This window comes from Phoenix dactylifera, chromosome 9, assembly GCF_051530095.1.
Source record: "Phoenix dactylifera cultivar Ajwa chromosome 9, Ajwa_hap1_PhDact_Kaust_v1.1, whole genome shotgun sequence".
Lineage (NCBI taxonomy): Eukaryota > Viridiplantae > Streptophyta > Magnoliopsida > Arecales > Arecaceae > Phoenix > Phoenix dactylifera.
In genome coordinates, this window is record NC_143198.1 from 21,979,601 (window position 1) to 21,994,837 (window position 15,237).

At 44.4% G+C, this 15,237-nt stretch overlaps 1 protein-coding gene across 1 annotated transcript; it reads left to right on the forward strand.

Annotated features, from left to right (window-relative positions):
* Positions 1-4,613: 4,613 nt before the first annotated feature.
* On the forward strand, positions 4,614-6,756 carry LOC103721427 (polyubiquitin 11). Its single transcript, XM_039119851.3, has 2 exons — positions 4,614-4,749; positions 5,841-6,756. The coding sequence occupies exon 2, from the start codon at positions 5,841-5,843 to the stop codon at positions 6,528-6,530; it is 690 nt and encodes a 229-aa protein (XP_038975779.2). The 5' UTR covers positions 4,614-4,749; the 3' UTR covers positions 6,531-6,756.
* The last annotated feature ends 8,481 nt before the right edge of the window (positions 6,757-15,237 follow it).

A 15,237-nucleotide genomic window follows, 5' to 3' on the forward strand; every position in this document is an offset into this window, starting at 1 on the left:
TACTAGTATTATAAAACAAAGCATAATAAAATATAATATGTATTAATACATAAAAATATGATATAGTATAATATTAATATAATATAATATAATATTATTATAATATAGTACTATAACACTGTGTACTATAGAATAATAATTTAATATAATATTAAATTATTTAACATAACATATTAATTTATTATGCTATAATGTAATATAATATTATATTTATAGTATAATCAATAATAAATGTATAAAATATTATAATTATTCGTGTAAATTCATTTTTCATCCTTCTGATGACCATTTGCAGTTAGCCAGCAGCAGTCTCGACGGAAGAGAGCCAAGGTGGACGCACGTGGGCGGCCGCCGCCGCCCAAAAGGGCACCCCACGATTTCCAAGATCATCAAAAATATGAGCATAAATTAATTTTTCATAATATAACATAATATTAAATTATTTAACATAATATATTAATATATTATGATATAATGTAATATAATATTATATTTATAGTATAATACATAATAAAGGTATAAAATAGTATAATTATTAACATAAATTAATTTTTCATAATATAATATAATATTAAATTATTTAACATAACATATTAATGTATTATGATACAATATTATATTATATTTATAGTATAATATAATAATAAAAATATAAAAAATTTTAATTATTAGCATAAATTAATTTTTACTCTTCTGATGACTATTTATCTCCCTAACAAATTTTCTAGCTAGATAATAAAATTGGTTAAACAATTACTAATATTTTTATTTATTTATTTATTTATTTTATCTTCTCTATTTTTTTTCATTTCCTTTTCTTCTTTTTCTTTTTTTTTTTCCTTCTCTTCTTTCTTCTTCCTCCTTTCCGAAGAGGAAGAGGCGGTGGATGGGCCACTTTGGGAGGAAAAAAGGATTTTTAAATGGGGGTACTTTTGGTAAAATAACAGCTTTCCGACAAAGCTGAAAACAGCTTTTGGGAGGATTGGAGCTTCCTCCCAAAAGCTATTTTCAGCTTCCCGCAAAAGCTGAAACAGTTTTTCAGAAATTTTACCAAACACCCTTTTTTGTCTAAAAGTACTTTTGGAGGGCCAGAAAGTGCTTTTTGACCCTCCAAAACTGTTTGGGGGAACTGTTGGAAGTAGAGCTGTTGGAAGTAGAGCTGTCTGAAGTAGAGCTGTTATAAAAAGCTGTTTGCTGTTTGGTAACTACATTCGTAAAGTGCTGTGATACTTTGTTTTGTGTTTGGTAAACAAACTCAGAAAGTACTTTTGTATGACAAAATTACTATAAAGGACATTGCATAGTATTATACAACAGAACATAATAAAACATGACATAAATTAATACATAAATATACGATATAGTATAATATTATTGTAATATAAAATAATATTATGTTAATATAGCATAATAGTAATATAATTATTAGAGTAAATTAATATTTGGTAATATAACATAATATTAAATTATTTAACATAACATATTAATGTATTATGATATAATGTAATATATATTATATTTATAGTATAATACAATAATAAAAGTATAAAATATTATAATTATTAGTATAAATTAATTTCTCATAATATAATATAATATTAAAATATTTAAAATAACATATTAATGTATTATAATGTAATGTAATATAATATAATATTTATAGTATAATACAATAATAAAGGTATAAAATATTATAATTATTATTATAAATTAATTTTCCATAATATAACATAATATTAAATTATTTAAAATAACATATTAATGTATTATAATGTAATATAATATAATATAATATTTATAGTATAATACAATAATAAAGGTATAAAATATTATAATTATTAGTGTAAATTAATTTTTCATAATATAACATAATATTAAATTATTTAACATAACATATTAATGTATTATGATATAATATAATATGATATTATATTTATAGTATAATACAAAAATAAAGGTATAAAATATTATAATTATTAGTATAAATTAATTTTTCATTATTAAATTATTTAACATAACATATTAATGTATTATGATATAAGATAATATGATATTATATTTATAGTATAATACAAAAATAAAGGTATAAAATATTATAATTATTAGTATAAAATAATTTTTCATAATTTCACATAAAATAATTTTCCGCGGTTCAGGGGCTCTTTTTCGTGGTCCACGCTCGAGAAGGACCTCAGCATGGGCCGCGAGGTTGATGATAAAAAAAAAAAACAATAGATTGATTTTGGAAGGTATGAAGAAGGATTAAATTTTTTTTTTCTAAAATATGGTTCAAGAGATGCATACAAAAATTGAAAAGAAAAATACCTTTTCTTATAAAAGGGAGTCTGATGGCTAGGGTTCTTGGCTCCAGCAGATTTTTAGATTTATAAAGGGACAAACTATATAATTATGTTATTTTAATATGAGCATTTTTGTCAAAAATACAGCTTTCCGAAAAAGCTGAAACAGCTTTCTCCCAAAAGCTCCAAATTGGAGTTTCCTCCCAAAAGCTGTTTTCAGCTTCCCGCAAAAGCTGAAACAGCTTTTTGAAAAATTTACCAAACACAGTTTTTCATCTAAAAGTACTTTTGGAGGGCCAGAAAGTGCTTTCTGGCCCTCCAAAAGCTCCCCCAAACAGGGCCTTAGGCATTGGAGGATTCTTCGTCGTACACTCTCCGACAAATGGACTTTCATATTTTTGCTGTCACATATTTGATCCTGCACAGAAGCCTCTATCCAAGTGCAACAACGATCATCCATCTCTTTTATTTCATAGATCAGCAACAAGCTCGGGCCGATCTTGCTGGCCCAAACAGGTAACTATGTATCTTCCACAACTGTCCAGTTTAGTCAGCATCAAAATTGGGCTGGATTTCAACGGCAACTGTATCCAACTAGATATTTTAAAAATGTCTCGAGGATATTAAATTTGCAATCCTATTAGGTTCCAAAAAAATTGACCTGAATTCGAATCCGGTACACAAAGACACTATATTGATGTAGCCATCATACACATATGTGTGCATGTATGTCAGAGTTAGCCATTAAACATAGAATAATCTCAGTATTAAAATTTAACGAAAGAGTGGACTAAGAGGTCAAATTCAATTATTATACACCAAGCTTTATATAACTGACCAATGCGCCTAAAGAAGATAAACAACTGAATCAGCTCGGTGTCACATGAGAAATGTTAACCTAATAGCTAGGGAACACGGGGACTAGAAGTAAAACATCTTGCTGCATCATTGATTTATAAAAATTAGAATTTTTTGTATGAATACCCTCCTAAATATCGAATTTTGCATGAATACCCTCCTAAAAATTGATATTTTCATGTATACCTTCGTAAAATATTTATTTTGCTATTCTGTCCATTTTTATCCTTATTTTTACATTTGTATCCACGCCATTTAATGTCATTAAAAAATTAATGATTTTAAATTAAAATGACTAAAATATCTTTAATGAGTAGATGTGCAAAAAGAAATATTTATAAGGCGATCGTGATGGAAAACAAAAAAATAATTTCGCAATCTATTTTATTTTTAATTAAAATAAATATAGTTTTTATTAATGGTGTTAGAAGAACCGTTATATTAAGAGTATTTGTTCAAAAATAGTATTTTATGAGGGCACAGAAATAAATATAAATTTAAAGAGGGTATTCACGCAAATTTAAATTTTTAGAAGGGTATTTATGCCAAAAAAAATCCTTAAAAATTATAACCTAGCAACACTAATGCAGATTTTTAATCAAAATGGAAAAATCATACTCGTTCACGCAATTGTCAAACAATTGATGGACCACGAAAAGGCTCATGATACGCCAAATGTGAGATCAAGTAAAGCCAAGCGAAGCCTCGGGCCATTGAATAGAGGAATGGTTGTCACAAAAAGAGTTCGGAGAATGTGATAAGAAGAGAAAATGGCATCCCTGGCGACTGGCCAGAGCACAAGGAGAGGAACTAGGCCACTGAATAGAGGAATTGTTACCACAAATAAGAGATCAAAAAACAAGACAAGAAGAGAAAAGGGCATACCTTGCGAGTGGCCAAAGCGCAAGGAGATGAACGAAGGACTACGATCCTGCTGTGGAAATCAGGTCCGGGGACGAGTGGCCCCTACTTCGTCTTGTTCTCAGGCCTAGCTAGTAACGGTACAGACTATACACTGGGCACAAGTTTAGGGTCGTGGGCTGGGCCTGATCTCGTGGACTCAGGTTTGGCCCGAATCACGCTTAAGTATAAACTATTTTGAATAAAATTTTAATAAGCATTACTCGATTTAATTTTTATGCTGTCATCCTTTTGGTGTCAGTGTACCGTTCGATGCTTATAACGATCATACTGATTGCCATATCACAGCCGTTCATCAAGTTCCTTCTGGTCACGTGCCTCTCTTGTGTAAATTGCTAAATTAAAATACAGCCTCTAAACGGCTGTTAACACTATTGGTGACCTACTCACAGCTAATCTCGTCAGTATCTCTCGGCGCGTCCAAACAATCCAAACAAAATAAAGAGGAAAAAAATAATAATTAACCTCTTTCGTGCAGGTCACGTCTTTACAGCTTTGAGCGCGTCCGTGTTCGACTAATTGGTATTACTTTTCTTGGTGGTTTCGTCGGCCGTCCCAATTCGTTGAACCTAGTCGGCAATCTCAGCTATAAATATGGCCCCTCCTCCGCTTCCCCTTGCATCCAATTTCTCTAGACCGAAAGGAAAGAGTCCTAGGCTAATCTCCCAAGGTATATCCTTCATCTTTTCTCCATCTTTTCTCTTTATTTTTTTTTTAGATGAAGGTTTTTTTTTCTTGGTTTGTTTCCTCCAGATCTGATAGTTCTATCAGCGGAATCTATTTCTTTCTACGTTTTTTATTAGATCTGAAAAAATTCCGGACTATATGATCTGGCTTTCTTGATAACTCTCGGTTTTTTGATTTGTTCTCTTTCGTTCCTTCGTTCTTCACTTGATCCCCTTGTCCTATGGACCGATCTACTCATCGGCTCAACCATCTGCCGATCTATTGGCCCCTTCTTCTTTGTTGTTGTTAGAATATCCTCTGATGCTTCAATTTTTTTCCTTCCCTCCTGCAACAGATGCAGATCTTTCTTGGTTTTTGATTATATCTGAAGAAATTCCAGACTATATGATCTGGTTCTCTTCATAACTCTCGGTTTTTTTGATTTGTTCTGTTTCGATCCTTCGTTATTTACTTGATCCCATTGCCCTATGGACCGATCTACACATCGGCTCAACCATCAACCGATCTATTGGACCCTTCTTCTTTGTTGTTGTTAGAATATCCTCTGATGCTTCATTTATTTTCCTTCCCTCCTGCAACAGATGCAGATCTTTCTTGGTTTTTGATTAGATCTGAAGAAATTTCAGACTATATGATCTGGTTCTCTTCATAACTCTCGGTTTTTTTTATTTGTTCTGTTCCGATCTTTCGTTCTTTACTTGATCCCCTTGCCCTATGGACCGACCTACACATCGGCTCAACCATCAGCCGATCTCTTGGCCCCTTCTTCTTTGTTGTTGTTAGAACATCCTCTGATGCTGAATTTTTTTTCCTTCTCTCCTGCCACAGATGCAGATCTTTCTAGCTTTTTGAGTAGATCTGAAAGAAATCGAGACTATATGATCTGGTTCTCTTCATAACTCTCGGTTTTTTGATTTGTTCTCTTTCGATCCTTCGTTCTTCACTTGATCCCCTTCTCTATGGACCGATCTACTCATCGGCTCAACCATCTGCCGATCTATTGGCTCCTTCTTCTTTGTTGTTGTTAGGACATCCTCTGATACTTTAATTTTTTTTCCTTCCCTCCTGCAACAGATGCAGATCTTCGTCAAGACCCTCACAGGCAAGACCATCACTTTGGAGGTCGAGTCCTCGGACACAATCGACAACGTCAAGGCTAAGATCCAGGACAAAGAGGGCATCCCTCCGGACCAGCAGCGTCTGATCTTCGCCGGCAAGCAGCTCGAGGACGGCCGCACCCTCGCCGACTATAACATTCAGAAGGAGTCCACCCTCCACCTTGTCCTCCGTCTCCGTGGAGGCATGCAAATCTTCGTCAAGACCCTCACCGGCAAGACGATCACCTTGGAGGTCGAGAGCTCGGACACGATCGACAACGTCAAGGCCAAGATCCAGGATAAGGAAGGCATCCCCCCGGACCAGCAGCGCCTGATCTTCGCCGGCAAGCAACTCGAGGACGGCCGCACCCTCGCCGATTATAACATCCAAAAGGAGTCCACTCTCCACCTGGTTCTCCGCCTTCGTGGAGGGATGCAAATATTTGTGAAGACCCTTACGGGAAAGACGATCACCCTCGAAGTGGAGAGTTCGGATACCATTGATAATGTGAAGGCGAAGATCCAGGACAAGGAGGGGATTCCGCCGGACCAGCAGAGGCTGATCTTCGCCGGGAAGCAGCTTGAGGACGGCAGGACGCTCGCCGACTACAATATTCAGAAGGAGTCCACCCTCCATCTGGTGCTCCGCCTCCGCGGTGGGATGTGAATCGTCGGCTGTTGATCTCGTGGTTCTCGTCATTGTCGTTGTGTCGGTCCATTGTGTCGGTGTCCGTCCGTTTTAAGCGTCGTCTAATATGTGTCCCGTTTTAAGTGATTGTCGTGTGCCGGCTTAATGTGGTCGTGCCTTCGACCGTCTCCTCGTTCGTTTGCTTCTTCAATAGTTATGTGCGCCTAAGTTTGATAATAAAAATGTGACCGTCTAGTATCTATAATCTTTTCTTGCGTTATTTTAAGTTTAGTATCAGTATTTTTGTTTAGGATCCACAGTGTGTCAGGCCAAGGCTTAATCATATGAAAATCTGTTTCTCTTGATCAAAAAACTAAATCAAGGATGCTCCATCAGCTGCATGCAACTGCTTGGGCCCAATATCTTAGCCTGGCTTTAGCTTCTTGGGGATGGCCACCTTGAAGCATAGAAAAAATGAAAATCACATAAAATGTTACCAATCATGAAAATATGAAGGAAAAGATATGAGCTCTTTAGCCGAATTGAATCCAGCAAAAAAAGACTAATCTATAAAGCAAGTTTTATATCAAATTTGAAGTCACAACTTTGCAAAGCAGATCCGTTTGTGGAATGCAGGTAGACAGCAAGAAAGGCGGTATCAAAAAAATTCAGGTAGGCATGTCTCTTTTATGTAATAAAATTCTTTCGTATAAGTAAACATCATCTCCTTTTCAATAAAGCACGGGCCGTATGAGAACACCGATTATCAAATACTGATAACGATCTTTCACATAAATAATTTATCATGGCTTCAAAAAATTTTAAAAAAAAATTTAATATAAAAATAATCTTTTTTTTTTTTTTTTTGGTAAAAAACGGCTACTCAATCATATAGATCTAACATAAGTACAGCCTGCCATGTCCGTAGAAATAAAAGACAACAGAGAAGAAGGAGCGTCTACAGTAGACGTCCACAAAACATCCCCGGAATGCCGGGCCACAAAAGAGGTGACCCAATCTGCGGCCCTGTTCGCCTCTCTAAACACATGACCAATCTGGAAACCGACCATCGTCTGAGCCATCCTCCGAGTCTCCCAAATGAGGGGGTGACCGTCGCCGTACCTGTCCGCCCCCCGGATCCAATCAATCACCACCGCAGAGTCTCCCTCGAGGAACACCCTCTCGACGCTAAGAACCTGCCTGGCATAGGATAACCCCTCCCAAGCAGCCCGTAGCTCCGCACCAACAACTGTAATCCCAGGTGTCCGACGCCCACCTGCAGCCACCAATCTACCACCGTGATCCCTGATCACAAAGCCGACCCCTCCAGTCAACCCGTCTAATGACCTACTGCCATCGAAGTTTACTTTGAGATAGCCAAGGGGTGGGGGAACCCAAGAGACAGTAACAAACAGGGGCGCTGAAACAGCGAAAGGAGAACCCCAGATGTCCCTGGCCATCCCAGAAGAAAACTCAGTGGCAGCCACCATAACCTCCCTCGCATGTCGCGCCGCCCTGTCCACCACCATCCTCGGAAGCCCCCGCCTCCCCTCAAATATGCCTGCGTTCCTATCCAACCAAATGTGGTAAGACAGGTACGCCCTCAATATCCCCTCTGCTGCCAACCTGGGTCTAGACATGGAATCTCTCAGCATCCGCAGCAGATCCTGTGTCGAGACTACCGCATCAATCAGGGGAACCGAAGAGCACTGCCAAATCTGTCGAGCTCTAGGGCACAATAAGAGAACATGCTCAATAGTCTCTACGATATCACCGCACGTCTCACAAAACTGAGATACCCCCATACCACGCCGAACAAGCAAACTCCTCGTCGGGAGACATCCCCACGCCACTTTCCAGATGAATAGTGCCACCCGTGGGTGAATCCGTAATCTCCAAATCCATCCTCCCTCAATCTGTCGCGCTGGCGTCCTGCAGAACAATGCACAAAGATCCCTGGCCCTCACCCGCGACCGCCCCGTCGGAGTCCAAAGCAGCCTATCCGACACCCCTCCAGAGGGAATAGGCAAGGCCAAAATCATCTCCGCCAACTGCTCACCAAACACCTCCCTGATCAGCCCCACCCTCCAATGACTCCCCTCAGAATCCAGCAGATCCCTGACCCTACACCCGGCTAGTCTCGCAGAGTCCACCATGGTCGGCAGACGACAAATCGGCCAATCAGTCACCCAGCTATCCTCCAGCACATCTATCGAGTGCCCGTCACCAATCACCCATCTGATCTCCGGAAGCACCACCATAGCCCTGGCACACATCACTCGCCATGTAGGAGAGAGGTGACGCTCCATCCGCCCCCCAGGCACCAAGACACCATATTTGGCCCTCATCAATGAGGACCACATACTCTCTGGCTCAAGCACAAATCGGGCAACATGCCTCGCCGCTAACACCTCCCGTCTCGTCATCAAAGACTGCACTCCCAGCCCCCCGGCACTGGTCGGCTGGCAAACACTCTCCCAGGCCACCAAGTGGATCCCGCCTCTGCCACTCCTCCTCCCCCAGATAAACTCCCTGAACAACTGCTCAAGGGACCTCAAGACTGACACCGGAATATCGACATGGGATAGAAGATAAATAGGAACAGATGAAAGTACAGAGCGTACCAGTACGATCCTCCCCATCATAGACAATGAATGGGACTGCCAGCCCTCCAGTCTCCTTCTGACGCTAGTCACAAGGGACACACAGTCCCTAATCCTCAGACGACGACCACATAAAGGTACCCCCAAATAAGACATCATGCCCCCCTGTTCTCCTACTCCTAGAACCTCCAGTATAGAACGCTTCAGCGCCCCGCGCGTCTTCGGACTAAAGATAACAGCGGACTTGTCCAAATTGACCTGCTGCCCAGACAGAGCACAGTAATCCCGAAGAATCTGATCTATAACTCGAGCCGACTGTCTCGTGGACCTGGCTAAAAGCATACAATCATCAGCAAATAACAGATGGGAGATCGCCACTGCTCCCTCCACCGGTCTGTAAGCCTCCAGCTCCTGACTCATCACTGCCTGCCGCAAGAATCTAGACAATGCATCCGCACAAATAATAAACAGCAATGGAGAAAGGGGACAACCCTGACGCAAACCCCCAGACGACGAAAAGAAACGGGAGGGCGAACCGTTCACCAAAAGAGCAAAAGAGGGCCCACTGATGCAGCTCATCGCCCACCTGATCCATGTCTCATGCACCCCAAACAACCGCAAGGACTGCTGCACAAAGTCCCACCTCATCCTGTCATAAGCCCTCTCCATATCAAGCTTGACCCCCATCAAGCTTCTCCTCATCGGAGCTCTGCTAAGATCAAACATAAACTCCTGAGCAATAAGTACATTGTCCGATATACTCCGCCCCTCCAAAAAAGCCCCCTGCTCCGGGGATATAAGCCTGGGGAGCACCCCCCTCAATCTGATAGCGAGAATTTTCGTCGTCACCTTGTACAAGGTCGTACAAAGGCTGATCGGACGAAAATGACTCGGCTCCGTAGCATCCTGTCGTTTCGGAATCAGGGCAATGAAGGTCCTCTGCCACTCAGCCGCCATCACTGCTGTACTGAAGAACTGCTGTATAGCTGCCGTCACATCCCGTCCTACTATCATCCAATATCGCTGAAAAAACACCGGTGGGAACCCATCCGGCCCCGGCGCCTTGTCCCCTCCGAGGGACCACACCGCCTCCCTGATCTCCCTCTCTGATACCGGTCTAATCAAATCAGAGTTCTCCACCTCTGTGACCAACTCCCCTGGCGGAGGAATATCTGCTAGGCTCGCTACACCAGTCTGCTCTGTCCATCTGCTCCTAAAGAAGCTCACCAGAATCCTCTGTATCACCTCCGGCTCCTCCGACTGCTGCCCCTCCTCATCCCTAATAAATCTGATCCTGTTCTGATTCCTCCTAATCACTGTCGCCTGGTGAAAATACCTGGTATTCCTGTCCCCCTCCATGATCCACTGAACCCTTGCCTTCTGTCTCCAAAAAATCTCCTGCTGTCTAAGTAGACCATCATGCAGAGCAAGTAAGGATCTAAGCTCCCCCACATCCTCATCTGACAGACCCCCTCCGCGAGCCTCCTGATCCTGTAACCTAACAATGGCCTCCTCTGACTCCTCAATCCTCCTAAAAATGTCTCCCACCTCCTCTCGATTCCATCTCCTCAGCCTCCTCCTCGCCAACTCCAACCTCCTGGACACCCGGTACATGGCATCACCCCTCACTGGAGTGCTCCACGCCTCCCTGACCATCTCCCATGAACGAGGGTAAGAGAGCCATATCTTCTCGAACCTGAATGGGGGGTGCACCGGAACAAAGGCATCAGTGCTCATCAACAAGGGACAGTGATCAGATGCAATCCTGGGTAAGTGAGAAACGCGATGATCCGGGAACCTCTGGACCCATCCAGCTGTCGCACAAGCTCTATCAAGTCTCTCCCAAACCCTGGCCGGACCCTGTTGATTATTGCACCATGTAAACCTTGGACCTGTAAATCCCAAGTCAATCAACCCATTTGTAGTCAAAAAATCCTCGAATTCCTTAACCTTCCTCTCGTGGGAGAAAGGCTTACCCCCCATCTTCTCCTGAGGGTCGACAATACAATTAAAATCACCCGCCATCAGAAAAGGGAAGCCCTGAGCAACCAACTGCGATGCCTCCTCCCACAACCGTCGCCTCTCCCTGAAGTCAGTACTCGCATACACCGCCGCAAGAACCCAGGGATCGTCTGTGCCCTCCGAGATCACCAGGATCACCTCTTGGCCACAAACATGAAACGGATCCAATCTACACGACTCCAGCCTCCACGTGACAATTATCCCGCCCGACAATCCACGGGACTCCACTGCATAGAATCCCCATGACCGAGGGAGCACTCTCCTTGCCTTCTGAAGGCTCCTACCCGATAAACGGGTCTCAAATAGAATACAAATTTCCGGTCTGTTCTGTAGCACAAACCTCCGGAACGCCGGGGCAAAAGAGGGCTTCCCCACACCTCGACAATTCCATAGGAGGACCTTCATTGTTCACCCATGGTAATATCACAACCCACCATCCCGGGGTTGCACTCATGAAACTCCACCTCATTCTCAGCTCCCTCACTAACCAATCCTCCTCTGTTCACCTTCCTCACCACACCCTTCAATTGATCCAAGGCACAGAGGGGAACATCACTGGTCTCCGGCACGGGACACCCTACACGAACCACCACCTCATTCCCAGGTCCGTCACAAGCCGATGCCGATACTCCTGTATGCACCCTCTCCACAGCGGTCTTCAGTTGGTCCAAGGCTCGGAGATGAGCACCACCAGCCTCCGGCTGAACCTCCTGGCCCAACGCCATTCCTCGCTCTGGTGCAGGAAGCACCGGCCCTCTATGCAGTCTGCTACCTGAGTCCTCGCTCTGGCCACCCCCCACACCACAGGGTCTGGAGGACTCTCCCATATCCGGCAGCACAGGGAGCTTACCCCGATCCACCTGTACCGCTGTGGCCACCGCAGACGGAGGTTGGTCGAGCGGCCCAACCGCACCCCCCATCCCCACCAAAGGACACGGCCCTACCTTCTTCCTTGCCAGCCGTGCCGCCTGATCAACTGCCAGCTCCGGGGCCAACGCCGTCACAGAGAGGGACCGGACCAGGGTCTTCCCAGTCGCCCCCATCACCACCCGCCGAGAGGGACCACCGCCTTTGGACTCCCGCTCCGCCCTAGGAGGCCGACCAAGCACCGCCGAGAGGGGCGGAGGGGAGCTCTTGCTCCTCCAGCGGCGGCTACCCCCCGACCTCTCCTTCCTCAAAGAACCAATCCCTCCCCCGGGGGAGGCCGAGCGAAGCAACCCCTTAGAACTAACAGGGCTTCTGCTTCGTTTCATCGGGCTCCGACCCGTTCCGCCGAGTTCATTGGTATCATTCTTGACCCCGAGAATGAATCCCACCTCGCCCACATCATCAGACTCGACCCCATCCCGAACAAGATTGGGTCCCGCGTCACCCACAGTCCGAGTCGGCACTGAGTCGATTCCACCCGAGCTCAGACCTGGATCCGACACAGCTGCCGCACCTTCGGCCTGGCTGGGGCAACTCGGGCCGCCCTTGTTGACACCTCCGCCGGCTTCCGAGACGTCCTTCTCCGGCGTCCTTCGGCGAGCAACCTTGGTGGGCTTTTGCCACCCATCAAGGTCGATCGGGGAAGATCCCGCACCATCCCTGTTCACGCCTGGCTTCTGACCGGAACGGGGAGAGGTAGGTGCCGCACTCGGACCACCCCCTGGCTTGGCCGTCATCTTCCTCCGTGCCGACCCCTTAGCCGCCCACGGCGCCCGTACATGCCCCATAACCATCCATGGGCCGAACAGCGGTGGATCCCCCGGTTCACCACCGCCCCCATTCACCTGAGCCGACGGCCTCGGGGGTTCCATCCCATCACCATGAGTCTCCCCTTCTTCCGCCACCTCGACCTCCGGGATGGAAAATGCACAGTTCGCCATCGGATGCCCGATCCGCCCGCATCTGGAGCAGGGAGCTGGCAGGTTTTCATAGATGAAATCCTGCCAGAAAACCTCCGCAACCCCCATCGATGACCCCCTCACTAGAGTGCCCGGTTTGAGAGGAGCTGAGCAATCCACAGCAACCTTCACTCTGGCAAATCCACAGCGCCTCCCCTGCTCTGTGACCCCATCCAAGGCCAGAGGAGTACCAGCCGAGGCAGCAATCCGCATGATGGTCGCCTTCTTCCAGTAATCCAAAGGCAACCGAGGCATGCGGAGCCAAACGACCACCCGACTGAGTCCCTCGTCGCCCGGAATGAAGTTAGGACGCCACCGGTCCATTGCAAGAAGCTGACCGGCCACCATCCAAGGACCGCTCGCCAGAGCAGCTTCCCGATCAGCCTCGTTCTCAAATCGGACAGCGAAGAACCCGTCCGTCAACAAGAAACACTCCACCTCGTATCCCAGGCGCCCCACCCTTTTGATTTCCTTCGCCACCCAGTCCGCCGGAACATACCTCCCAAGACTTCTCACCAAGATCGTAGAGTTCCGCCACTCCGAACGACTTCCCTCCAGCTCCTCCTCCGGGACGTCCACCACCTCAGCGAACCTTCTCTACAGCAGTTCCAACACCCTTGGGGAGGGACGATAGGAGGGCCCATATTGCCTCCGCGGTTCTCCCTTGGCCACATCTGCCCATGAGCGGCCCTTCTCCGCAGCCCCTGAGCCTAAGCCCTTCGGCATCTCAGCTTCCGGCGCCGCCGATCCACCCCCCGAATCATTCATCCCCACACACCCCCACCTATTCGACAGAATACCCCAAAGACCCCCTCAGAGAACGCGAATATTGATGCACCCGCTCTCTCTCTCTCTAACCCGCTCTCTCTCTCTCTATTCTGGTGACCTCTTTCGTTAAAAATAATCTTTCCCCCGTTAGAACAGAACAAAACAATTTTTACCCGAAATCTTCTCAAAGACATGAAAAAAAATGCTTATTTTTTATAAACATAGGAAATGAGATTGAATCAAGATACTCTGTTGCTGCATCTCACGATGCCCAGACAATTCTCACTGGAAATAAAGAAGATGATGAAGGATGAAAGAAAGCGTAGATTGGCGGAGATACAGTAGAGATCCAAAAAAATAGGAGAGGGATTGGCGAAAATAACAACGGATTATTGGCGTAGATACGGTAGAGATCCGAGAAGATAGGAGAGGGATAGGCGAAAATGACAAAGTAAAAGCAGAAAGAGTGCGTAGGACATGGGAGTTGGGATGTAGCACAGAATCCACCCCTTTTTCATAAAAATACTGATTAAATATTTTTCCTAAGGCTGTAAATGGGTTAGGTTGATCCATAACCTGATCCAACCTAATCTACTTAAAACTCTACATAGACCAATCTAAAGATCCGTAGGGCCGGGTCAAATTCCAAATCTATACCCATTTTGCATTCCAATCATAGTCTGGTTTATTGAATTATGACCATACTCTATACATAATTGTTATTTGGGCCTAATTTGGGTCATCTGATCTATTACTTGACATGAACCCGGTATACCCGTTAACTCGAAGGGAAGGGGAGATGTTAAGTCGATCTTAACTCTTCCAATTCCCTTAACCCCAAATCCCAGAGCCTCTTCCACCACCCAATATCCCCTTCCACTATGGAAATCGATCGATCTTACTGTTGGACGATATCTACTGGTTCGAGCTTTCATGACAATTCCCGAGTTATCCCCCTCTTCCACTACTCGGCATGCTTCCACCAGTCAAGGTTTAGCCTCTCTCATGGCGGATCCCTCTCCTCCACCATGCTGGCATGCTTCAAACCCTAGATCCTACCCTCCACAATGATCTTCCGAGTATTATATAAGATGAAGGCCTACCTTGCACTTCTCCATCTTCCTTCGTTCTCCTTTAGATAGAAGCAAAGCAACCTCAAGGAAATTGTAAATCGAAAAACCCTAACACTTCATCTTTTAGTAGTGATAGAAGTATAGCAAATTGCAATCCACTTATTTGCACCATACTCCTAACTGTTGTGTAATCCCTAGAGATTTGTAAGCCCTAATCCATCATTAAAAGCCTAGCCTTGAAGCCTTAGGCATTGAGTTGGCATATGATTTTTGATGTCATGCTTGAGTTGTCCAAGATCAAAAATTAGCTTTTGTGGTTTTTAGTCTCTAATTCTTTTTCTATTGAACGGTGAAACTTTTTCAGTGCAACCCAAAAGCTATAAGAATGATAGGT